We start from the raw sequence: 26,425 nt of genomic DNA on the forward strand, positions 1-26,425 counted from the left end.
TGAGTGCACCAAATGTTGAAATATACCCAGATGGGTGATATACAGTTACTATAGGCCTATAGGGCACCACACATCAGATAACAAAAATGACAATGGCAGGTGGTCTCCCTACAATTCTGGCATAAGTCTGCTGAAACCTCTCCAAACTCATGTCTTTGCTATTATGGCCCATCAGGATTGTGGTGTCAGTTTGAATAAAATCTACAGAAACGAAGGCAAGAATATAACACTAGGTTGAATTGCAAAACAGTCGGTCAGTATTTCTGCGTGGGTGTGAGCCATGCACCATGTGCATTGTTTACGTTCTGACATAAATGTTGCTGTTTGTTCCTCATGAATTAATTAAGCTATGTCCAGAGCCAAGCAACTGTCACAAGTAGTGGTCCATGATGAGGAAGGCTACCAGTCAGTGCAACTGTAAATAAAGAAACATAGATCTAATACGTGTTACATTTATTGACATGCATGCAACATATTTGTAATATGTCTTTGTGAGGTATGACAGCTTCAGGCCAAATATAATAAGCAACGTTGGCGAACTAAGTAGGCTAATGTTGAAGCCTAACGATAGGCTTCCGCTCCCATGACTGGATTTGAAGTTTAACCCAACTAGTGATATGGGCGATCCAGCGCTCAACAAAAGCTACAAACTATAAAACTCCAGAATGCTCTACTTCGCATTCAGTGTGCTACTTAATGTTGAACCAATAGCATAGCCTAAGACTTACTAGTGTGGTCAACTCGGAGGTAAGTCCGAATAGGATCCCTTTGTTTTCAAACTCTTCTTCAGATATGCAGAGAATTGTAGTAAGCCACAAGACAGCCTCAGTTCATTCGTGCGTATTAAATTATAGGCAGCATAAATGCAACGGTTACATAATTATCTCACGCAACCCATCCGCTTCTGTCCGAGCCTGCATATGAGAAGAAAATAAAGTCGTCGCCCCGCAGGAGATTATATCACATTCCAGACTAATGCTGCAACCTTAAAACGAAGCGGAGTCAAATCTCAAAGCTGAACAACTCACCAACTGCTGTCTGGTCCGGTAGGGATTTCGCTAGTGTCCCCAAAACGTTGCAGAAGACCAGAAAAAGTGAGAAGAAGCGAGAAGTGTACTGGGGTGGCATTCTTACAGCAACATCACTAGTTCCCCGTAGCTGGTCATTCATCCATGTTTCTTTTGCGGATGGCATTGACCGATCTCAAGTGTTGCTGCCGAGATGCCCACTCCCTAACCCGCGGTCTTCCCTGCTCAGAGTTCCATTGTCCGATGTGGGAGGGGGCGCTCCCAATGCGAGGGCTTACTTCTGCCACCTGCTGGTTAAGTTACTATCATGCATCCTCTCAGTTTCCAGTGAACATATAGAAGAGAACCATTTCCAGCCTACAGTATACTGTACATCGCCATATCATATTCATGAGAACATTGTTACATAATAAAAGTAATTGTTAAATATTTGAATCGCTGTCTGTTGGTAACGTTAAGTCGTGCACTCTGCATTTTGCCTTCAGTAATGTTCTTGATAGGGTTAGATTAGATGGCACAGATAATAATAAACCCCTTATAGTGTGCACATGCAATATTTATCTGGGCCTGATAAATGCAACGACATGCTTGTGACAGATGTAGGCTACACGAGAGACATAAGAACCGTCACACAGAGGTTTCTAAGCGACCATTATCCATGATATTCCATATAGCAGCAGGCTGCATTTCTTTGAAGCAGACAAGTTGTTTCTTCATTCGTTTCCTGTATGAATGCATGGCAGGATATCCCTGTTAGAGGGATGGCATTAAAACCTCGGGTCTTGGCAGCTTCAGCTGGAAAAGCCAGTGTGACCCTCTTAGCACCCAAGTCAGCTTCCTGCCATTGTACCGACTTCAACACGATAACACCTCACTGGCCCTTCTTCTCGTCTTGTGTTAAAAATAATGTGTTAGGCAGAGAATCTTCACTAAGTGCCTTAATTAATAGGAGGACAACACAATTCGTTTTACAGCTGTATTAGCAGCAGCCTGTTATTCAAACCCGTCTGCAAGTTTTAAAGAAACACAAATGAGTCATTATGGGTGAAGTGTCCTGCAATTGTAGTGACTTTGACCTCAAGCTAACTTCACCAGCCCAGAGTCTCTTTTTATGTGGTTTGATGATGCTCTTAAGTCTGTGACAGTGGCCATGTGAGTCACAGCTCTGGTCCTAATGACACGATGACATGATGATCAATGAGGGAAGGAAGTAAATCACATACAACCCACAGATGAAATTTATTTTTAATCCACAGATGAGATAAACATTTTCCCATGGTACAACCATGGTTAAGAGCCTGTTTCTGGAGCATTCTCTCTCTCTCTCTCTCTCTCTGCAACAATTTGTAGCTCAACACTGGAACATGTAGCTGAGAGGTTTTTTTCACAACTAGTCTTTGGCAGGTAACATACACACTCAGGCCTCTCCCTGCTTGCTACGGAGCTGTAAATTGCAATGAGTATATAGAATGACCATGAAATTTGTTTCTTTCAGGTAACATTTCTCTACCATGTAACAAGTGTAAGATGTGTGATAAGTTCATAGGACTTTTGAACATAAAACATGAAGTGATGATAGTCTAGATATGAAAATGTGAATGAGATGATTACGAAAATAGGAAATATTTTCATTATGAAGCCCCTAAAACAATATCATTTAAATTTATATATGATAAAAGAAAACAACTTTTAAAGCTTTTACAGATGATAAGAAGGTAAGCCCATGTTGACGGTGTCTTCAGCCTGTGTTTATGTGCAGGTCTCCTAGGATGACTTCACATTAGCATACTCTGTCTGCTCAGCACTGAGATTTTGTGTGTCATCATCCTCATCCTCACATGGAGGCCGGTTGCGCTTAAAGAAGCCCACCTGCAAATACATTAATCGTGTTAGGAGAACAATAACACTTGGTGCATTCTTTGGTATAAGAAAATAAATTATAGCAACAAATAAAACTACAAGTAAATAAATGTTTTGCAAAGTTTGAAATATAATTATGTATATAAACTCCTCATTACAAAGAGGGTATAGAATTAGACATAAAATTAGCGCCATCTAGTGGACAAACCACAGAAACTCATCACCTTCCAGAATATGTAGCTGAGCAGAGCCAGTAGCAGGAGTCCAGCAGCAATGGCCACGACGATCCACCACACCGGCATCTCCCTCATCTCTTCTCTCCAAACAACACTGGTGTGAGTCTGTGCCAAACACGAACAATTACAGCCACGGCTAACACCAAAGCAGATCACTGAGAGACTACTAACAGCCATCTAGTGAGCATAAATTCACACATTTCACTCCACTCATTATCCTTGTCTATCTATCACATTTTTCAGTCAGCTGCCAGTTCTCCCTGCTCATAGGAAGTTGATCCTGACAGGTAACAGGTGAGCACAGGCCAGTGAGGGCCGCACCTCTGCCTGGCCGCTGGGGAGCTCCTGGGGCTGGATCTTAGAGGGCATCCCCACCACATGGTAGAAGGCACTGGACTGCAGGATGTAGTTTTCATTTGGCCTCTATGGACAGGAGGTGAGAAAAGTACACATGTGTTACTGTCAGCCTGATAGATAGATAGATGAATAGATAGATGGATGGGGAGATACAGAGATGAATGAATTAACGAATGAATGAATGAATGAATAAATGAATGAATGAATGAATGAATGAATTAATTAATTAATTAACGGATGAATGAATGAATGAATGAATGAATGAATGAATGAATAAACGAAAAGGGTGCAGGTGAACAGATAGGGGGTAAATATCATCCAAAATATGGATGATATCAAAGCAGGTGAACAGATAGCGGATAAATATCATCAAAATATGGATCTCGCCCTTTACTGGTAAAACTTAATATAAGGACATAAAAGAAGACGAAAAGTAAACAAACAGAAAAGCGAATAAAATAATTTTGTGCTCACCTCAAACGTGTTGACCCAGAGACGGGCCATGACCTTCACCACGGCGATGCCCTGCCTCCTCAACCCCCTCACCTCACACTCCACTCTCACACATGGATCCCCAGAGGAGCAGTTCTGACACACACACACACACACACACACACACACACACACACACACACACAATTTTTACTAACACTATTTATTATTTACTCATAGACCTGTCAGGATTACAGTACTAGTACATAATCAACTATGCAAATTTTACTGCCTCCTCCTGGTCATTTTTAAACATGACAGGTGATGCTACACCAGCCCAGCATTGAGGTGGACATGTGTGGTAGTGTGCAGAGGCAGAGATAGTCTGTCCAACCATATAAATGCAAACATGTACTATGTCTCTCTTACCACATGGATGGTTTCTCTGGGCTTCTGTGCTTGAGGGTTTTGGGGAATGTCTGTCAGGGCTTCCCTTTTATTGATGTGGTGGCCCTCCTGACTGGTTCTGTTCACTGTGGACTCTGTTCTCACCAGCTGTGGGGTTATGACAGAGGGATGTGTGTTTAAATATGGATGGCTTCCTCTTCTACATAGCGTTCATGTGGGCAGAGTGCTTTCAGCAGATCAGGCTTTTGTCACATACTTTGACCATCTTACCCAAAAACCCAAAAAATGCAGTTTTTCCTAAATAACTACCTGAACCGTGGCACTGAGGATGAAGAATCTGATATGGGCCCACATCAACCTGGCCCATAATCACTCATTTGTGATTTGCACCCCCCCGGTAAAAAATGAAAATGCAATATCATTCTGCTTTAATCGCCCCTATCTTCAGTTAAGATGTTCAGAACTGCACCAAATGTTATGTGTATGATTGACCTAGCATTCTCTGGGGGTATGCCAAGTTTCGTAGAATTTCATCCATGGGGGGGTCTAAAAAAATTAAGTTATGTGTACATTTAGTGACTGTACACTCATTGGCCTGTAGATGGCGGTGCACACATATACACACGCACACACACACAGGCACGCACATACTATCGGTATCGGCAATTCAGTAGGTAGTGATGGGCAAATGAAGCTTTGGTGAACCACTAAACCACAGCAGTGTGAAGCTAGTGACACTAATGAAAAAAATCCAATATGGCTGCCCCATGTAGATTTTTCAACATAAAAGTCCTTACCCAAACCAGTATATGTAACCAAAAATATTGGTTTGCTAAGGACTTTTATGTTGAAAAATGACAGTGTGGCGGCCATCTTTTTGCTTTTCACCTATTGTCGCTAGGTTCACACTGCTGTGGTTCAGTGGTTCACCAAAGCTTCATTTGCCCATCACTATCAGTAGGATTAAAGGAAAACCAAATATTCATCATCATCATCATGGCTGCATTTCAAGTATTGGCGATAAGTAGTCGTTTGTCCACTAGATGGCGCATCGTTGCAGTGAGACGTAATTTTGTTGGAAGTTAATCTAAAGTGGGTTAGAAAAACAATGGACGCTTCCTACAAGGACTGTAGTTTACCGCAGAGAACGTCTAATAAGGATAGGACGATTTTCACATGAAATGTAATTCCTATTTCTTCTTGAAGCCGAAATAAATCTGATAATGTTTATCGGACATGCTTGGTTTTTACTGCAGGTACATTGATCTTATAATATCAATAGCTATAGGACCTAGGTACAATAATGTTACCGTTAGCATTGGTTGAGTGATGGAGGCCAATTTGATTGCATTTGTAGAAAACTATAAATGCGGTTATACCAAGCAAATTGATAGCACTGTAATTGTATCTTTCGACTGTCATCTCATTCTGGCCTACTAACAAGCTAAGTAAGTTAGCCACAACGTTCCCTAACGCGATGGTTTTCTAATGGAAAATATACCTGAAAGATAACCTGTCTATGATGCAAACACCGGGCTGGGACATTTCTGCTTGCTAAATAGTTTTTTTTTTTGCTGATCATTTGGTCACAGTCCTTGGTGGCCCTGTCAGTGCTTTGTAAAGTGTTGCATTAAGACCACAAAAAGTCTCAAAAAGCATCTGAGCTAACGTTTATTCCCAAACATCCACTAGGCTACTTCAATACTCTATTTTGAAAATTAACGCACCCGTGATGATCTACATCAAAACCAAATATTTTAGAGCACACTTTGAGAGATGTATCCAAGGCAGGGCTGTACACATAATCGTAATATTATTTGTTGCACGTGCTTCAAAAAATAATTCTGTGCAATGGATGATTTACCAACGTTACACCGGTCCGATACAGTTTTGCCTATGGCTATACATGTGTGAGACTGAGACGCCTGTTTATTTGTTTTAAGTGCGTGCAGGGTGTGAGAGAGGAATCGATGTGCTTTGATTCCAGTTTGGTAGTTGTAGTCTGTGAGATTAAAAAGCACGTGTGTGTGAAGTATCCAAACAATGACACCTTCATTATGGCTTTCATTATGGCTGCTTTAGCAACAGACCAAAAGCTACTGTGCAGTGGGTCCCATTTAGAAGTGGCTACTTCATTCGCGCTTTCCTTGACTCATGGAGCTGCGTGAATTTTATTACAACTTTTCGCCACTATATGGCAGTTTAAGTCCGCTTGATACTGTAAGGCGTAAGCCATTGGTTTCCAAAGGAGATTTTATTTGTGTCGCCAGCATAGCCTATATTGACAATTTATGTTGTAAATAGGCCTACCTTATACCTGTAGCTTAGGGAAGCTAACAGCTTTCTATTAGGATCTAGTTCAGTCACGGTTTTGTCATAACTCCCTGATGCATTTTTGCATTTAGAATAGCCAGAGCGTGGATATCTCAATCGGAAAATTAAACAATATCGGGCGCCTACCATGGACTAGGCCTGGGCCCACTTCCCCGAAAGCATCTTAAGCCTAAGAGCGTCGTAAAGTCCCTCTTACGAACGTATTAAGATTTGCCGACTGTTTCCCGAAACCATCGTAGCTTAAGAGCGTCGTGAAAACACTCGTAGATCTACGAAGTGCTCCAGAGTACTCGTTACCGGGCTAAGAGCGCCTTAACAGTACTTCTCACTGAGGTCACCAACAGGACATACAGAGGAATTACAATTTAGAATACATAATCCAATTTACGTTCCCATTCTTTATTGGGTTTACCTGTGATGAATCAGATTTTAGCGTGCAAAATAGCCTACATTTAATGGTCATAATAATGTGATGAAAAGCGGACAAAAATGCAATCAAGTTATTAAACGAGACGTTGCCAGAATAGTTTGACATTATCTTTGCTAAGTGAAGGCTATATTTTATTAGGCCTATGAGGGGGTAAAAAAGCAGAGAAAGCAACATGTGGTTTAGTCTGTAGCCTACTGCATCAAAATCTAAGCCTACACATTTCCTCCCTTTCTTACTCGACTTCTTTCTTATCTTCAAACGTGTTCTTGACACCGCGAAAAATTATTGCATGGTGCAACAATCTAATCTTAAAATAATTACAATTATTTATGTCTTTGTGTGGTATATAACCTACTTGGAATGCTTACATGCAGATGTCAAAGTGTTTCTATTTTATTATTGATGTGAATTAATGTGTAGATCCGGGTTTAAATGGTAGGCCTATAGCTGTGGCGTGCAGTCACCTGACATCACCGTCAAATCAGAGGATATTTCAGAACTAATAACGTGGACAGCTCCACTTAAGAGCATCTTAAGAGCAGTGCACGCTTCACCTTCTGAGCATGTTCGGGAAACAGTCGGAAAAACCAAACGAACGATCGTTAAGATGAATCGTAGAAAACCCTCTTAAGAGCGTGTCTCCGTCGTTATCGGGGAAGTGGGCCCAGATCTGCCGGCGATTTATTTTTTAATTTCTTAAAAGATTGAGCTTGGTCTGGTGAAAGCCAGACTAGCCATGGACCTCAGTTACACAATGCAAGGGAACATGAATCAGCCCATTTTGCACGAACAATAACGGACAACAGCTCTTCAACTTGGCCCGTTAAAATGTGTATGAACATTTCAGTTATTTGCACCACTCGTTACCGGCTAAGAGCGTCTTAACAGTAGCCTACTTCTCACTGAGGTCACCAACAGGACATACAGAGGAATTACAAGTTAGAATACATAATCCAATTTATGTTCCCATTCTTTATTGTGTTTACCTGATGAATGAGATTTTAGCGTGCAAAATAGTATAGCCTACATTAAATCGTCATAATAATGTGATGACAAGCGGACAAAAATGCAATCCAGTTATGAAACGAGACGTTGCCAGAATAGTTTGCCATTATCTTTGCTAAGTGAGGGATATATTTTATTAGGCCTATGAGGTAAAAGCAGAGAAAGGAACATGTGGTTTAGTCTGTAGGCCTAGTACTGCATCAAAATCTGAGCCTACACATTTCCTCACTTTCTTACTCGACTTCTTTCTTGTCTTCAAACATGTTCTTAAGTGACACAGCGAAAAATTATTGCATGGTGCAACAATCTAATCTTAAATAATTACAATTATTTATGTCTGTGTATGGTATATAACCTACTTGGGATGCTTAGGCCTACATGCAGATGTCAAAGTGTTTCTATTTTCGTATTGATGTGAATTAATGTGTAGATCCGAAGTTTAAACGGTAGGCCTATAGCTGTGACGTGCAGTCACCTGACATCACAGTCAAATCAGAGGATATTTCAGAACTATTAACGTGGACAGCTCCCCTTAAGAGCATCTTAAGAGCAGTGCACGCGCGTTCACGCTACGAGCATGTTCGGGAAACAGTCGGAAAAACCAAACGAACGATCGTAAGATGAATCGTAGAAAACCCTATTAAGAGCGTGTCTCCGTCGTTATCGGGAAACTGGGCCCTGGTAAGATGTAAAACTGCATTTCGTTTCAGACTACTGGTACTTAATTTGTGCATTGACAATAAAGTATCACATGAGCTAAAGATGACTAAAATCTTATGTAGAAGAAGAAACATTCACAACTGCATGGAACTGACAGAGATGTTTTTGTTTATTAATAAATACATAAATAAAAATATATCATTAGCTGATACCTTCTGCTTTTCCCAAATACAATGTAGCCTACAGGTGTAAGTGACCTTTCATCAATCCAGTTGCAATGGATGAACTGTGATGAACTGCCCTACTTGTGATTGTTTAGAGATTTTAAAGGTTTTATAAAAATGCTACAACTTTTTTGGCTATTCTACCATCTACACAAAAGTTTCAAGAGTGGGGGATGGAGTAAAAGATGGAGACAAATTGATTAGTGTGATTTATTTTCGTGGAACGGATGTACAGGACTGAGCGGCGGTCATATTTTGTACCGCTATGTGGTACATCTAGTTTTCAATGGCTTGCATGTTTAAGAACTGGTATGGCGCTACGCCGAGCAAAGTACAGCGCAAGCAGCATTTTGCCGCATTGGTGCTCTTGCGTGTGCTAACCATGTTAAACTTTGATCGCGGCGGGCTGTAAATCATAGGTATTTTGCACTTGCTGCGTGTAATGTGAAGTCCCCTTGATTCTCCGATGATTAGATCACAAGTGGTGAGTTCTAAATACAAGTGGAAAGAACCATCATGAGGCATTGTGGTCCAATAGCCAAGATGAAACATATATGACCACCAGAGCCGGACAGTAACGGAGTACATTTACTTGAATACAGTACTTGAGTACAATTTTGAGGGATCTGTACTTTACTTGAGTATCATTTTTGGGGAGTACTCATGACTTTACTCAAGTACATTTGAGAGGCAAATATTGTACTCTTCACTCCACTACATTTCTATCCATAACCATGAGTACTCATTACTTAAAAAAATCTCAGAAACCCTCAATTTGTTGTTTCCCTCTCAATAGTGATTGGATTGTGCAGGCGCCACTGATTGAGACAGCCTATCAGCAACCACCTTCAGCTTTCCGCCAAAGTCAACTCCATGGTCAGATTTAGATAAGAGACGAAGCCATAGACAAAACAATGGATGAAGATGTAGCAGGTCCATCCCAGGAACCTGAGGCCCCACCTCACCAGACTATTTCAATTTTCTGAACAAGTTAATGATAGTTTTCACTTCAAGTGTTTCAATTACAAAATAGTATTTTGTATCTGAAATTTGTATTTTAAATGCATGTATTAGAAATACTGCCCATCCCTGGCAACATGGTGAAAAGATGAAAATGACTTGATTCAATTCCTTTTACATTCTCCAAGGTATTAACATTAACATTTTTCATAACTCCATGTCGAACGTTTCTGTACATAAATGTGAGCACTGTGGCAGTAGTAATGCAATATTTAGAAAATGTAGGCTACTCTTGTACTCTTGATACTCAAGTACTTTTAAAAACAAGTACTTCAGTACTTTTACTTAAGTAAACATTTGACTGTTGTACTTTTACTTGTACTTGAATAAAATTTAGCAAAGGGTATCTGTACTTTTACTCAAGTAATGAAGCTGTGTACTCTGTCCGCCTCTGATGACCACACATAATGTACACACTAATGTGTTCTGATGAGCCCCAGACAAGTGATCAGCAACGTCTCTGGCTGTACACCTTAGATACATGTGCATCTTAAAAACGTTGAATATAGTGGGAAAGTCCATTGCCCTGCCCAGACAGAGATTAAAGCCATTGCTATACCATTGCCGGTATTTTTTACTTAGCTGATCTCAGGTCGATATTTCTGAATATTATAAATTCTTTATTGTAATAGTTTGAGATACTGAATTTTTGACTTCCATGAGCTGTAAAACTGTAATCATTTAAGATTAGAATAATCAAGATTAAAACAACAACAAAGTTAGAAATATATTACTTTATGTGTAATAAATCTATAAAAGCATCTATAAAATCTATAAAAATAAAACTTTTTGAAATACATTTTTGAAACTTTTTGAAAATGAACTTTGCCATGATATTCTAATTTTTTGAGTTGCACCTGTATACGACAATGTGTCTCTTGTAATCAGATCACCCAAAACACATTCTAAAAATGACTGTAAACGGGCCCTTTGCTACTGGTACACATTTTGTGAGTATCTGGTTTATGGTCATGAATCAGTGAAGCTTCTGGGTTGTTGAGTTTCAGTGAAACTTCCCAGTTGTGTGGATCATCACTTTCATATTTAGGAGAGCTATACAAACACACATACTTCGTAATGGTCCATTCTCAGCTGATGGTGAATAAAAAATGAGAAGCAGATCAATAAATTGGAACAGCAGGCAAAGGTCCAAAGACTCCAAAGATATCCAAATATGTGTCAGACATAGGTGTGCTCACCTATCCCTAATCAGTGCTGGAGTTAATGCTAACATCTCTGTCACGAGGGCGCAGACACAAGGGAGCAGGAAAGGTATACCTAAGAATACAGCTCAGAGGGACACCAACAAACCCTGAGATCTGTGCCTTAATGTATTAAAACTGCCACCATAATGTTTTGAATACTACATAATATACAAGAAAAAACGGATGTCCTATTGTGGTTGAATTGAATCATGCCTGAAACTCCATCATCTTATCTACTGAGATATGAGCTATTTACATAAAATGTATGTTTAAGCATATTATTTGTATAGATTGTGTTTGACTATTAGCATCCTTTATTGTTCAGCCCAACAGGATGTTCATGAATCTAACATTTTAGATAGGCCTAGATATTTGTTTCATTTGTAGATGTGTTTCAGTTCACTCATACACTTTAAATAAGTGACATTTAAACATACAAAACTACTGAAAACCAATTCCGTGTTGAATTCTAATGAACCATAAAATGGGATATTTCTTAATGGCTGCAGCTTCACTGCTTTGACAGTAGGTGTCACTCTCACCCTGTCGGGGTCCACACTGGCGTTGGTAGAACAGGACAAAAAGTTTTCAGAGTCGGTGGCAAAGGCGTAGAGCAAGGTAGCACCCTGACGATGTGTGGGGAACTCCATCACCGCCCTCACGTTCACTGCACTGGGACCTAGGTTCCGGAGCTGAGGGGGATGTATGAAGAACAGATCACATGACGGTTTAATCTGAATATGGCGTTACATTGAGTGACTTTAATTACGCCTCTTGTTTTGAATGATCACTGAATATAAAACAGGATTGGACCACGAGCAATGTTGAATTATTTGGCTGTATATAAATGATCTCTGATTTCTCCTTTTGGGACATAATCCATTGACATTTTTTGTGATAGCTCATTTGAATAATAACTCTTTGTGCCCTTGGAGCTGAACTTGATATTAGCAGACTCATTACTGTGCCAATTAGGCACCTCTATTTAGCCTGGCTCCATCCACCTCTTACTCTCACTCTGCTCAGTTTCCTCTCTGATTACTGTCTGGAACTGATGCTTGCAGTTCTGAGGGACCCTCCAATCAGAGAACAGGGGGGGGATTAAGCACATTGATGCTGAAATTAAGCATTTGTTTCAAATGTTGTTACTTTGGCGGTAGTGCTTGAGGCAAAGCAAGCAGACAGTATTAATAACGCTAGCCAATGTAGGAGAATTGGAGCTGGAGCAAGAACAAACTAATAAGTGAAAGTTATTTAAAAGTTCAAGTTGATTGGTAATTAGCAAATGTTTTTTTTTTTTTTCCAAAGTGACACAGAATCACAACACCAGGTTCAGGAATCATACGAGGGCTGCTGCTGCTGCTGCTGCTCCATCATACCCTATTCACTGAGTATTCACTGAGACCAAAAACACATTTTTGGATTGCATCATTAAGTAGGATTAGCAATCTCATGGTGGTCAATATCAGTAGAAAAAAAAGGTTCAATTCAGGTCAAATGGTTTACAAATTAACCCGATGTCTATGCCAATCAGGATAAAATGACTAGAAACATTCTCTAATGGAGCGAGGCCAGTCCCATTTCACAAAATGAAATTGCGACCAGGCTAACTTCTATTGGCCAAACAACACAGAGTTTTTGCTTACCATGTAGACATGCTCCACGTACGGCCCCACTTGCTCCAAAGAGGCTGGCTGCTTCACTGGCTCCCACTTAGCGATGGGCAGGACAACCTCCAAGGGTGAGGAGGCTCTGCAAAGACACCAGCAAAGTCACAACCATCCACTTCCCATCCAGTCTCATGACAGGTGAATCATAACCCTCTATCATATACTCCCACCATACACTAGGATGACATAAAGCAAGATGACTTCTGCTGTATTCAGCCATCACCCACTACTTTGATAAAGAACCATCACAGACATAGCTCAAGATTATCTATAGTTATGGTATAGCACATAGTTGGGTACAAAGACACAGTAGAAGGCACATGACAAGTTCACACGAAAAGACATTTCTAGCAGCTACAGTAAGTAGGATAATTCATTAGCTTTGCTGCATGTGCTGACACAGCCACACATTCCTTTCCTTCAAACGAGACAGCCGCCACCCATTCCTTTTCAACTTCGCGAGTAGTTAGCTATCCAGCGCCTTGTCTGGAGCCTCTATTTCTCTGAAGGCAGGGCAAGAGTGACAGATTTGGAAAGAGATCCTAATGAAGTGCCAAGGGCGTCCATTTACCGCCCAGCTCACTGTTGGGACCTTTTAAAGGCTCGATGCTTTAGACTGACCTCAGGCTTAATCGAGCTGTCTGGATTGAACTCACTATACGTGGGCAGGATGGTTTGATGTGTGCCTGAAGCTATATCTACTGATGGAGATTGAAGACGATGCCCAGACTTGATTATTAAGTAAAAGCGAATAATAAAAACAATTATATGAGATGATGATTATTATCATGATGCTGATGGTGAGGATATATCAGAGAAGACAGAACATAATGAACTGAACCAACTAATCCTGTCTAAATGTCTTCAAAGGCTGTACCCTTGAAAGTTTTAAGAAAAAGAAAAAAAGTAGAAGATATTGATAAAAGGAAGAACAATGAGCAATGAAAAAGAGAAGAAATAAAAGGAAAGGAAAAGTAGGATGAGGATGCTGCGAGGAGGGAAGAGAGTTGTCATACTGTACCCTTGCATCTCTAGTGTTGCTGAGGCCATCACATTGATCTTTAGAAAGACAGGGTCACTATCCGGGTTATGACTGTTCTTACTGAAAACACACAGACACACGCACACACACATACACACACGCACACACACACACACACACACACACACACACACACACACACACACACACAATTATATCTCTGATATACAGTTGTGATGAAAATGTATTTCGCTCTCATCCCCTCAGCCTTCATAACAACATCATTTAACACTGCAGTAAAGACAAAGAGATGGGGGCAGCCTTGCCTTCTGATCTGCATGTGGAAGGTGACATCTCTCTCCACCTCCTTCAGGTTTCCTACACTGAAGAGCAGTCCCGCCTTCAGCTAAAGACAGCATAAGGGTTAGTACATCTAGTACATGGCTATACCTTAAAGGAGAAATCCGGCGAGTTTTCACATACTGTAGATTTCACAGTTTCATTGTTTTCACACCGAGTACTGTTGGTACAAAGAAAAAACAAAAACAATCGGTTTTACCTAGCTCTAGTTGCTACAGACAGCAGCTGAGATCTATGTGCTAAAATCTATGTGAAAACTTGCCGGATTTCTCCTTTAAAGGAACACATCAACCTTTTGGGAAATAAGTTTATTTGCCGTCTACAGTACCCCATAGTTAGGTAAGAAGATAAACACCTTGATCTTCTCTGTGCAATAGAATAGGTTAGCCTACAGTATATAGCTAGCTTAACCTTAATTTTAAATTTAATATATATATATTTTTTATTATTTATTAATTATTTATTAATACATAATTAAAACATTATTTATTATCATTTAAATATGATAATAATGACAAAGTAATTATGTTGCAAATTGCAAATATAAGAAATACTGTTAATTTGATGCTGTTTACTTCATTTATAAATGGTGCATTAAGACTCGTTTGCCAGCTCCACTCAAATATAGCCTATAGTGCTGTGTCTATGGCTGTGCCCTCTCACAGTTTATAAATGGTCAGTAATGGGAACTACTGTTGCCATCGCGATTTCCTTTTAAAAGTTTGTTATAAAAAGGAGATATCAATTAATTTAAATAATGAAAAGCCAGCTGGAACCTGCCGCACTCTCTCCATCTCGTGCACGCTCAAATGCATTCTCAATTAAATGGAGTAGCATAACGTAATTAGATAGATCTGCTGCAATGGAGATACTATGTATCTCGGTGTAAGAAGCTGTTTTGACATTGCCATTGTAAACATTCTCTAAGAAGAGTGTAAAGCAGTTTGCAGTAAAGTTAACCACAACGTCGTCTATCGCTGGAAAAAAATAGTGAGCAGCCTATGATAACGTAATTAAATGCTCGGCAGGCCTGATTAAAGTGCGTGGCAGGCCAGATCTACAGTATGATAACCTAATGCTCGGCGGGCCGGATTAAAGTGCGTGGCGGGCCGTAATTTGGCCACCCCTGAGCTAACTGGTCTAACCCACTTCTAGTAAATTATGCTAAGCTAGGCTAACAGACTGGGTTTTTCGGCCAGACTGGGTTATTGCATGTACAGAAAAGAAAAGGATATTTATCCTGTTTATTGATTGAACACTGGGGTAGACAGCAAATAAGCTAATTTCACAGAGTATTCATTAGAAAAGGCTGGTATAAAAATAGCTTTGCTTAGCAAACTGAAGATCAGACAAGATGATTGTGTCTACCTTCTGGCCAGCTGGCATGGGGTTTCCCAGGTCACACACCACTATCACAGTGCCATTGTCTTTCCTATTTGCACAGTTCAGCCTGCTGAAGCCCTGTAAGACACAATACAGTCTTATTGTATTGTCACTTAGATTACAATCCTTTAATTGATGCTAGAGTTAGTTGCGTTATCCAAAGGGATATGATCGTGATGTCATTTGATATGATGTCAGGATGTGATGTGTGTGATGAGTGACATGTACTGTATCTCTCACTCACAGTACTTCAACTTACAGTAATTGTTGTGCATTCATCACAGAGTGAGATTGACAGCAGCTTTGTCATGACAAATGTGACAAAGGGAGCCTACAGGAAGTGGGCAGAGGTTGGGGGATTTGGGGGAGGGTAGGGGTTAGGAAGTGTCCGTCTCACCTCTCTGTCTGGGGCCAGGCCCTGGAAGTGTGTGCTGCTGGGCAGACTGATATGCAGCTCTGTCTCGTACGCCCCCTCGCCCCGGTTCTCTGCCTCCACCACCAGCAGCGCCGGGTTGTCGTCTCCGATCAGCAGGCGGGGCGTCTCGCTGCAGCACAGTTCACACAGGGGTCAGAGTGGAGCAGGGTGTGTGTGTGTGTGTGTGTGTGTGTGTGTGTGTGTGTGCATGTGTGTTTGGTGTGTGTGTGCGTGTGCGTGCATGTGTGTGTGTTTGTGAGTACAAGCATCTGTGTGAGTGTGTCTCACTCTTTCTCTGTAACACACATAGTAAATGCCTCTGATAGATTATGAACTACTAGACTCACGCAATAGCAGTCAGCTTCAGGTCTGGGATACAGATGTTGTCAGGACCACAGTCAAGGATGATGCGTGTCTGCAAGCAGGAACAGGGAGGCACATATATGCATGGGAGAAGGCACATAAAGATGCACACATATGCACACATATACATACTGTATCAAACACATAAAAGAGCTTAGTGCTCTGAACATCAAAGAAAGCCCTGCAAGAAAAAAAACACAGAGTAACAGAGTAACACACACACACAAACACACACACACACACACACACACACACACACACACACACACACACACACACACACACACACACACACACACATACTACTGACAGTGGCTGCATCTGTTCGGTGAAGTCTGGAGGCTTTGATTAATGCTTCTCCATCAGGACCCTGGCTCACCCCTGCTCCTCTCATTAGAGTTCAGATTTGCTTAGCAAACACTTCTGCCTGCGTCTGTCCTCACTTATTAAATATTCAGGCCCCATTATCAAACCCTCCTCCGGCGTGTGTACTCAGGTAATTGAGTCCCAGAGTCCAGCTCGAGGACAAAGAGAGTGTGTCTCAGCTTATTTTGTACAGAACATCTCCTACAATTCCTACGGTCAAGCTCTGACTTTGCTTTTTTAGCTGCTCCTTTATTTCTTCCCTTTTTTCATTTTTTCTCCACTTTTGATGTCATTCTCTCAGACTTGTGTGTCTATTTTGTTTCTAAACTTGTCTATTCTTTACTTTTTCTCACTTTCTCAAACTTTTGTTCTGATTTTCTTTCACTCATTCTTTAATGATCAATCTTCTTAATAACTCGTATAGTCCAGATTTCTTTTTCTTCAGGGGATCACAGTTGGACACTTGGACCTGCTCTATGGGGGACGTCTTGATTATAACCTACTGGTCTCCCCAAAGGGGTGCAGCATCATCCAGCAATTTGATTTAATTATCATGAATATGTTGAGTTCTATTCCAGACACACCTTGATTGTAGTAATAACAGTCAGTTATTACCACAATCAGGGTGTCTGGAATAGAACTCAACAGAGGGAGTGAGAGATGGTGATAAGCAAAAGAAGTTTTACCACAGTTACCCTGGTAAGGGATGGTTATGATGATTAAAATGTTAATCAAAGTATAATCTTCATTATATAGGGATAATTTATAGCTGCCACAAAATGTCAATTCAAAAATTCAAATTCAAATTCAAATTCAAAAATATCAACAATAAGACAAATGTCCTTCCACACATCTCAGCAGCTCCTGTGGCTTTATCTGAAGGGGAGTATTATACATGAGGCCTTTGAGTGTGAGGATGACAGATACCGTGCCCTAACCCAAGTTTTATTTGTAATCCACTACAATTGTTGCCAGTGGTGTCTGGTCGCTATGCTAAACAAACAAGGACACAGACTTATAACTCCATTAAGCCACTTAAGAGTCCTTAATTACTCATTACGCTGCATTACATTGTGTCATGATTGCACATTAATCCAGCATGAATGTCAAGGATTAATATCCGTAGCTGTTGCAGTGTCTCTTACACAGCATTTATATGAGTGATACGAGTGCCATTAAGGCTATCCTCTTTCAAGCCCTCTGACTGCATACCAGAGTGGGATTCTACCATACCTGGTCCATGGCGGAGGTCTGGCCCTGAAGAATGGCATCCTGCGTGTTGATCAGTGTGTAGCTGACCGAAATGAAGATAGGACTGAGCTTGTCCTTAAACTCTGTCTCTGCCTGTGAAGACCGAAAAGAGAAGACAGAGAGTCAGAGAGTGCAACAGAGAGAGAGAGAGAGAGAGAGAGAGAGAGAGAGAGAGAGAGAGGAAGAGAGAATGAAGGTTACGTAAGAGTGTGACAAATATAGACAGAGATGCAGTAGAGAAAAACAGAGAGAACAAGAACCCCAAAGGTGAATCGCTACTTGGCTCAAAGATGTTATGTGCCCCCCAGACTTTGAAAGACGCAAAAACCAAAGGCCCAGACTGGTGTCAGCAGCGTCAGGTCACAAGATTGTCTGTGGAAGCTGCAGGGCTTTGCTCTTTAGAGTCCCCCTGGACTCTTGGCTCTGATATAACATTGCACCAATTCAATTTTACATGTCCGCCTTAAGTGTTAAGGGGCAAAAGCGCCAGGGGAATAATGTTGTCATGCTATTTACAGGCTGCCTTCTCTCAAAGATGACGAAAGTGCTTCACAATAGTGCCCTCCCACACAGAGACAAGATTCATCCAAACTGGAATAAAAAATGCACAATAGATGTCTATAAAAAGAAGCCTGATGTACTAATTGTGCAGTCTGATGAATTAAGGTTCTTAATTAGGAGAAAAACAGTAGCAGCTTTGTCTGTATGCCACAGTAGAACTTAATCTGATGGCAGATGATGGAGATGTGAGCAGGGGCGTCGAACAGGGGGTAAAAGTGGGACTGATTACCAAGGCCCCAAGGGGGGAGAGGGCCCTTGAAAAGTCTGGAATATATGCAAGTGGGGGGGGGGCATCAGGACTGATGCATAGGGCCCAGGATGTGAGCAACTCCACCTCTTCTCTAAGTCAGCTTTGGCTGTTCTTTACTAATCGGAGTGTCTTATGACAATAACTGTAAAATTCAACCACAAGCACGCACATCCCAAGGACAAGGAATCTCTGGGTGCAGGACAGAGAAAGATAATCTGTAAAAAAGCAAGAATCTGAGGAAGAGCTTGGGGTCCTGAAACGTCACACCAAAGGTGGTAAACTATTAAACGTATTTGGGAGCAGAGCGTACTCCTTTTTTCACTGATGACAATAACTGCAATTCACCCTCATTCATTTTTTTTTCCGGCTTTTAGAAGGGTTAGCGCTTGGGTTTTAACAAACTCTCACCCACCCGCAAATAGGCGGTCACATTGAAGCAGTTGTTGGTCTGTGCGGTCTGGACTGTGCGCGTGACTCTCTCCTGCGGCTGGCTATTGTGGAGAAGCAGAGTCCTGCGGGTGAGAGCCTGCTTCATCTTATCCAGCTGTAGCTCCACACTCAATGCTAGAGGTTAGAGGAGAAAGGAGGCAAGAAGTGAAACACTTGTCACATGTCGTAGGTACTGTAGTCTCACGGTCTAGTGAGTAGCACCGTCACTTGTGATGTCTCTACCTATATGAGGGTTTATGGTCTGGGGACATATCAGTGAAAGTGTTGTTGACTGAAGCCCACTGAAAATGAAAAAAAAAAAAAATCAAATTTGGCTACACCTACTGGCTTGCCTACTCTCTCACCAACCCATAACTTGCACTTTTCTTTGTTCTTTTTAGCTCTTACTTATTCTAGACTTCCATTTCGTCTTAGAGGCTTAACTTCAGAATGCATTTGGAATGATTCAGGAACACCAAATACTTAATTTGTTTTTTACCTTATATGATACCCACCCACATTCAGTCTTCATTTCACCATGCTTGACATTATATTGGCGAGAGTCTACTTCATCTCATCTATTACTTAAAGATTATCTTTTTTTGGATATGTAGTGTTCGTGGCTCTTGTGAAAGCACTGTATACACTATACCGTTGAGTGAGTGCTATCCACGATTCTGTACGAGTGTCAAAGTGTAAGATAATGTTAAATTGTTGATTATTGAAGTTATATTTACATTTTCCATGTTGTGTATTTGGTAGCGTGTAGTCTTTGGTTGTGCCTCATGTGTTTATCCTCTTGTTGCTGTGTGTGATTACACTGATTGTGTATTGTATGTGTGTTTCAGACTACCCTTGTGTTTGCCATACACTGTACATTATCCTCCATACTTATTAAATGGCCTTACTGGCCAAAGGTGAGCTAAATCTACAAGTGTAATCAATACATTATAGTCAGTCTGGAAGTGGAGAAAAGGAGAGGAATGCAAAAGGACTGTGGTTAGGACTAGTCAAATTTCCTCTACACATAGCCTGAATCATCATACACTATGATAGAAACTTTGTCTGTTGTGTCATTAAATGTTCATATTCTGCAAGGCTGCATAGAAATGCAAAGAGTGAGTGAGACCTTTAAGACATCAAAGAAACTATGTGAATGCTGTAGCCTCTAATATCAAATGGAAAAAAGGAATAATCATGATTCAGTTCTAACTTCTTACCCAGAGTTTGGGGGATACGATGCCCAGAGACACTGATACACATCATGACAGTGAAACTGTAAAACAAAACAGAGGTTCACTTATACAATCTGAAGCATCAACGATCGTCAATACTTTTACATAATCCAGTGTACCTCCTCAGTGTATGTATGCCTGTGATGTGGGTGATACCACATGCAGGAAAGACAAAACCTTCCTTCAGATGCCTTGACTGTGCTTATGAACAGAGATTTATGAATGGAGCCCCTAACAGATTATGACATTTTTCATTTTCCTGTGTTGGAGGAGGGTACATTACTGTAATTCCGGTGGGATGTACAAATGTATTTGGCTGGGTCCAAGACTGTATTGTTTCGGCCAGTAATTATTTAACCTAAGATCTTTAGGGCTGTCCAGTTTGTCCTGACACAAGTTCCTTACCAGGTAACTGCCTTCTTAGTGCTGGGGAGTGAACAGGTCTTCTCCTCTGGGTTTAGCACGTCAGGAAAGAGGGCAAGCTGGCCTTTGGCCTTCACAACGGCAAGAGTTCTCAGAAAGAAAAGTTTGCCACATTTTATATTGTGTCCTTACCACAATGCACATGTGAGGAACCAATCCTTATCCCACAGCTAATGCTAGCGCTAATGTAATCATGTAGCAATTACATATTTAATACTTAGAGGCACTAATGTCAAATCAATAACTCATGCTTCCATGTAGTACTTCTTCAAATCAAGTCTTTTGGTGATTATGTTGAGTTAAGCTTCACCTAGAGTATTTTAAGTTTAGATTGTTCAAAACGAGTCATGACTTACCTGTAAACTGCTATTTTACTGACACCCCATGCACCAACAATAAGATCTGTTTTAAAAGAAATGTATATATTTTAATTTGTTATGATTAAGTCATTGGGTGTAACATTTTCAACAGATGAAGTAAAAATAATAAAAAAAATACTTTAAAACTAGATGTACCGCGATGTATGAGAGGGTATAGTTGTGCATGTGAGAGAGTATAGTAGTGAATGTGAGAGAGTATAGTAGTGTATTTGAGAGAGTTTAGTAGTGTATGGGAGAGAGTTTAGTATGTGAGAGAGTATAGTGTACAGTATGTGAAAGAGTTTAGTAGTGTATGTGAGTAGTGTATGAATACTACTATACTTTCTCGCATACACTACTATACTCTCTCACATACACTACTAAACTCTCTCACATACAGTACACTACTATACTCTCTCACATACAATACTAAACTCTCTCACATACACTACTAAACTCTCTCTCACATACACTACTATAGTCTCTCACATATACTACTATACTCTCTCACATACACTACTAAACTCTCTCACATACACTACTATAGTCTCTCTCATACACTACTATAGTCTCTCAGATACAGTACTACTAAACTCTCTCACATACACTACTATACTCTCTCACATACAGTACCCTACTATACTCTCTCACATTCACTACTATACTCCTTCACATACACTAATATACTCTCTCACATACACGACTATACCCTCTCATACATACATGTAAAATGACTATAATAGTGATATAATAGTGTGTATGAGTATTGGTGTATATGCAAGATTATGATAGTGTGTGTAAGTATGAATTAAGGCCTAGACGGCCCCTCATACATGTGTGCTTCTCTGTGTGTGAGTTTTCACTTGTGAGTGTGTGTGTGGGGGTAATGGTGTGTGTGTGCGTGTGTGTGTGTGTGTGTTCATGAGTGTGTGTGTGTGTGTGCATGCCTAGTGTACAGTTACTAAATGTACACATATATTCATTTATTGTATGGTCCCCCATGAACAGAATTCAACGAAACTTGGCATGCATTCAGAGGGTGCCATATGGATCCTACACTTCAATTGCTAACATACAAAAAAAATTGGTCATCCTAGGCACTAATTTCCTTTAGTGTCCCGGGAATCGTTGACACAAAAAAAAACAGAAATCCGGAAAGAAAACCAGAGAAAATTCAGAGAAAACTCTGACTAGCTTCGCTCCACAGCGGTCATAATAATGTTGGAACATATGAGAACAAATTACCGTAATTTTCTGCATAATGACAGAAGTTTATACAATAATTTAGCAATTTCTTCAGCTAAGAGGTTAACACACAGGGGCAGACTCAGTTGCAACCTCGCAGACTATATATGAGAATGCATTTATTTTCTTAATTTCTCTTTATGATTAAATCACAACGGATTCGGATTTATTGGGCTATTGGGCACTGCGTTTTAGCCTACGGAAGTGCACTCAATGAACGTTTTGTTTTTAACTTATTTGCATAAAACACTGTCCTGTGGTTCATACAGGATATGGCTAATATATACGGGAAATTACTGTAGCAGCAAATCAAAACAAACCAACCATAGCAACCATTTACATAGAACCAAATGTATAAATAGGGGTAACCAATATGATCTTTGTCAGATGTGTGATGTTTTTTACAGGGATATGATACACAACATTAGTGGAAGATTAATTCCTGTTCATTTTCAACTTGTTTGGTTACAGTAAAAGTACATTGAGGGTGGTCACGTTATCCTTCATTAAAATCATCTATCATCTTTGATGAAAGATATGAGAGTATAAAATGTAGGAATACTTGGCTCTCAATTTTCTGAGGGAGGTTGCGGTATTAAAACCCCATGTTGAGGTTGATGAGGCATGAGTCAATTGGGATCAGGGTCGTAGGCGTGGTGAGGAGACAAAGAGTGCCCTGGGTCTGTCTGAGACCCGTGTGGTGTGTCAAAAGCATTGTTGTGTAGGGAGGGGGAAGCAAGGGCTCTGGGGAAGCTAGGGCTCACACTCTTTCCAAGACTTGAGGAAACTGTCTTCCATTAACTGACTCTCCACCCCCATGTATGTACACGCACACACACACACACACACACACACACACACACACACACACACAGACACACACAGACACACACACACACACACACACACACACACACACACACCACACCACACCACACCACACACACACACACACACACACACACACACACACACACACACACACACACACACACACACACACACACACAAATGCAAAATACACAAAAACACACAGAATAAGAGGGTTATAAAAAAGTTGATGTCAAAGATGTAACCTCCCAGTCCTCTCAGGAAATTCAAAAAGCTTCTTTGTCATTGAAGAAAGAAAATGCCAGCCAGGGGTTTAAATGACCAACATGAAGGCTGAAATTAGATAGTGGGCAGCTCATGTATTCATTCATTTATCTATTTATTTATTTACAGCAATTTACAGCATTTATTTATTTATTTTCATTTTTATTGTGCTAATTGTTCTAAAAGCTCTTGGGGCTGGGTTTGGGGCAATAACAAGAAGAGAAAAGCACATGGATGAGGAAAAGCTTTTACAGGTTAAGTGATTGAGGGCAACTTGTTATTTTCCAAGAACAAATATCCTACAGAGGGTTGGTGGCACCCTGTCATCAAAAACATACCTTTCTGTGGTCAGCATTAACAAACAAGATCACTATTTGTTATTTCAACTGTTTTGCTCTTTAGATAGCTGTAATAAAATGAATAATTGGAGTCATAGAATATAATAAAAATTGAAATTTGGTAAATCAAAAAGGTTTGCAAAACCTGTAATAGCTGTAAAATAAAAAAAACTGTATGAATGAATAGATGAATGAATGAATGAATGAATGAATGAATGAAGGCACTATGTGAAAGGTTAGATGGGTGGATGATGGTGGTGGTGAGGGTTATGAATTGATCTGATATGGGTGAGTGAATGAATGAATGAATGAAACATCAGTGTGAACATACCTGGGTATCCGTTGTCGTCCACATCAGTGTCCCCCCTGAGGGTGAAGCCGAAGGAAGAGGGGGTGCGTGGGGAGGGGAAGGGGCTCTCCAGGACCTGGGTAGGCTGAGGGGAGAGACCCTCACTCTGCCCCATGTAGATGAACACACGGCCATTTCCATCAGACGATGGAGCCCCCACAGCTACATCTAATACAGATTTATAGACAAACAAACACACAAATGTGAAACAGTCAGGTGTGCTTGGAGCATGGGTGGGAAAGAAATAGACAAGAAATGGATAGGCGCCCATAGACCATTTTAAATGAATATGAATGAATATGCCGTTTAAGCCTCACCATTGTAGCCATCGTTGTCCAGGTCTCCCAGCGGGGCAATAGACACTCCAAAGCGTCCGTAGGGCAAAGAGCCTGTCAGCGTCTGTTCCGGGCGGTCATTAAACTTGGAGCGGACCTGCTGCAGGTAGACATACACCTGGCCCACCTCCCGCTGCTGTTGATTGGCTAGCTGCTCGATGTAGAGAGGTGCCCCGATCAGGATGTCCTCTCTCCTGCAGACACATGGGCGACGAAGTCACGCAGGCGTGTTACTCAAAGGAGCAAAGAGTGGAATTGTTTCAAAAGCAAACTCTTTAAATCATTTGGCAATTGGTTTTAATATAACAATTTTAATATTAAAATGTATATAAGTTAATATATAGATTGAGTAAAAGTTGGAAGCGGAGAGGCTTTACCTTTCCCTGTTCCTAACCATGCTTTTAATGCATCAAATGGCAAGCAATGCTACTTGAATACCAATGACTGGGTGATGACTGGGCCCTTTATCAGTAATGCCTATAGCATCACTTCCAACAACAGCAGCAATGCTATTAACATTCACCATACAAGTGTGCGGCATGGCACCCACCCGTCGCTGTTGATGTCAGTCACCGCAACAGCATGACCGAAATAGGCTGCCACCTGCACAGAGAGGGCAACACGGTGACATGCTGAAAGCAGGGGAGACACGACAGCACAGGCACTTAGTGGGATTACCACCATGCAGTACAGCTTACTGCAGCAAGGCATCATGCACTTCACAGGTGCGGAGGTGGGATATGCCAGTGCAGATTTATCATGCAAGGGGGTGTGAGCCTAATACTAATGTGTTTACCAGTCTCTAGGGTAGGGGCTACTCATGACGTGGAGGACATTAGTACATGCATCAAAATATACATAACATCTCTAACGTGTCATGTTGGGGTAATATGTAGTAGTAGATATTTGGGGTAGATGTTATTTCAACTTGAGTTGACAAACATCTTAATGGCAGCAGGATTTAACTGTCATTATAGGATCAATGCAGGCAATGCATTTGTTTTAGAGAAGTCTAATACAATCATATTTTCCCTCTCTTTGTTGCTCTTAATGCCAAGCAGACACTGTGATTTTGACATGATCGTGGCAGCAAATCAGTCGGATCCGACAAACTTTTTAACCAAGACAAATTTATGTCCGTTTTGTTGAGTACTTTGAGTAGGCTCACTAGGCACAATTAGAACATGTAACAATCAACGTTCCAGCTCTGGTCCAATTTGATTGGATATCTGCCATGTCTGAATTTTTTTGCTGGCTATCAGTTGAACATACTGTGTGAACACAGCAATCACGCCCAATGTACCATGTCTGGGAAAAACAGTGTTTGACCAGCGTAAGGGATACATAATTTGTTCACAAGGAATTGAAAATGTGATCTTTTTGGAATCTCACCTGAGTTCCAAAGAACTTTTTTTTGAGTTCACGCCTTCCATTGTAGATTCTGACCTAGAGAAGCATTTTGTGGATTTTTCTGTAAAAACGTATAATCACAGGGCAGGCAAAGGGCATATTTATGTTTAACTAGGGTATATGCTAAATCCAGAGGACCCTAGGACAGATATAGTAAAACATGACAGCAAGTTGTGTTCCCAGGTAATAGAAGCAGACTGCAACAGCTTTATGATGTTAAATTTCTAGCATAGAAAATAGAATTCTTACTGTTCCAGATGTGTCACGATCATTAGGGTAACCAACCAAATAATCTAAAGACAATACAAACACACACTTTGCTCAAGTCTACCATCAGTATTACAAATACAACAAAAAGGGCAATAAATAAATAGATAACTGAATCAATCAATTATTACTGACATCAT

General features: G+C 40.7%; 2 protein-coding genes across 2 annotated transcripts in view; both read right to left on the bottom strand.

The window, feature by feature from the left end:
• Positions 1–1,287, bottom strand: part of fam171a2a (family with sequence similarity 171 member A2a) — a 49,938-nt gene extending 48,651 nt beyond the window's left edge. Inside the window, exon 1 of the mRNA XM_048245560.1 lies at positions 1,029–1,287. Within this exon, the coding sequence (XP_048101517.1) occupies positions 1,029–1,194 (166 nt within the window). The 5' untranslated portion in view covers positions 1,195–1,287. The remainder of the gene's footprint in view (positions 1–1,028) is intronic.
• A 961-nt stretch (positions 1,288–2,248) lies between these two features.
• The window catches only part of itga2b (integrin, alpha 2b), a 27,690-nt gene continuing 3,513 nt past the window's right edge, over positions 2,249–26,425 (bottom strand). Inside the window, exons 9-30 of the mRNA XM_048245717.1 lie at positions 26,268–26,311; positions 26,001–26,054; positions 25,159–25,211; positions 24,591–24,802; positions 24,256–24,441; positions 21,244–21,289; positions 20,870–20,977; positions 20,450–20,505; positions 19,213–19,364; positions 17,972–18,082; positions 16,357–16,424; positions 15,992–16,139; positions 15,580–15,672; positions 14,178–14,257; positions 13,891–13,971; positions 12,846–12,951; positions 11,742–11,891; positions 4,343–4,468; positions 3,956–4,069; positions 3,446–3,547; positions 3,113–3,229; positions 2,249–2,897 (exon numbers count right to left, since the gene is read on the bottom strand). Of these exons, the coding sequence (XP_048101674.1) occupies positions 2,793–2,897; positions 3,113–3,229; positions 3,446–3,547; positions 3,956–4,069; positions 4,343–4,468; positions 11,742–11,891; positions 12,846–12,951; positions 13,891–13,971; positions 14,178–14,257; positions 15,580–15,672; positions 15,992–16,139; positions 16,357–16,424; positions 17,972–18,082; positions 19,213–19,364; positions 20,450–20,505; positions 20,870–20,977; positions 21,244–21,289; positions 24,256–24,441; positions 24,591–24,802; positions 25,159–25,211; positions 26,001–26,054; positions 26,268–26,311 (2,312 nt within the window). The 3' untranslated portion in view covers positions 2,249–2,792. The remainder of the gene's footprint in view (positions 2,898–3,112; positions 3,230–3,445; positions 3,548–3,955; positions 4,070–4,342; positions 4,469–11,741; positions 11,892–12,845; positions 12,952–13,890; positions 13,972–14,177; positions 14,258–15,579; positions 15,673–15,991; positions 16,140–16,356; positions 16,425–17,971; positions 18,083–19,212; positions 19,365–20,449; positions 20,506–20,869; positions 20,978–21,243; positions 21,290–24,255; positions 24,442–24,590; positions 24,803–25,158; positions 25,212–26,000; positions 26,055–26,267; positions 26,312–26,425) is intronic.

This window comes from Alosa alosa, chromosome 6, assembly GCF_017589495.1.
Source record: "Alosa alosa isolate M-15738 ecotype Scorff River chromosome 6, AALO_Geno_1.1, whole genome shotgun sequence".
Taxonomy (NCBI): Eukaryota; Metazoa; Chordata; class Actinopteri; order Clupeiformes; family Clupeidae; genus Alosa; species Alosa alosa.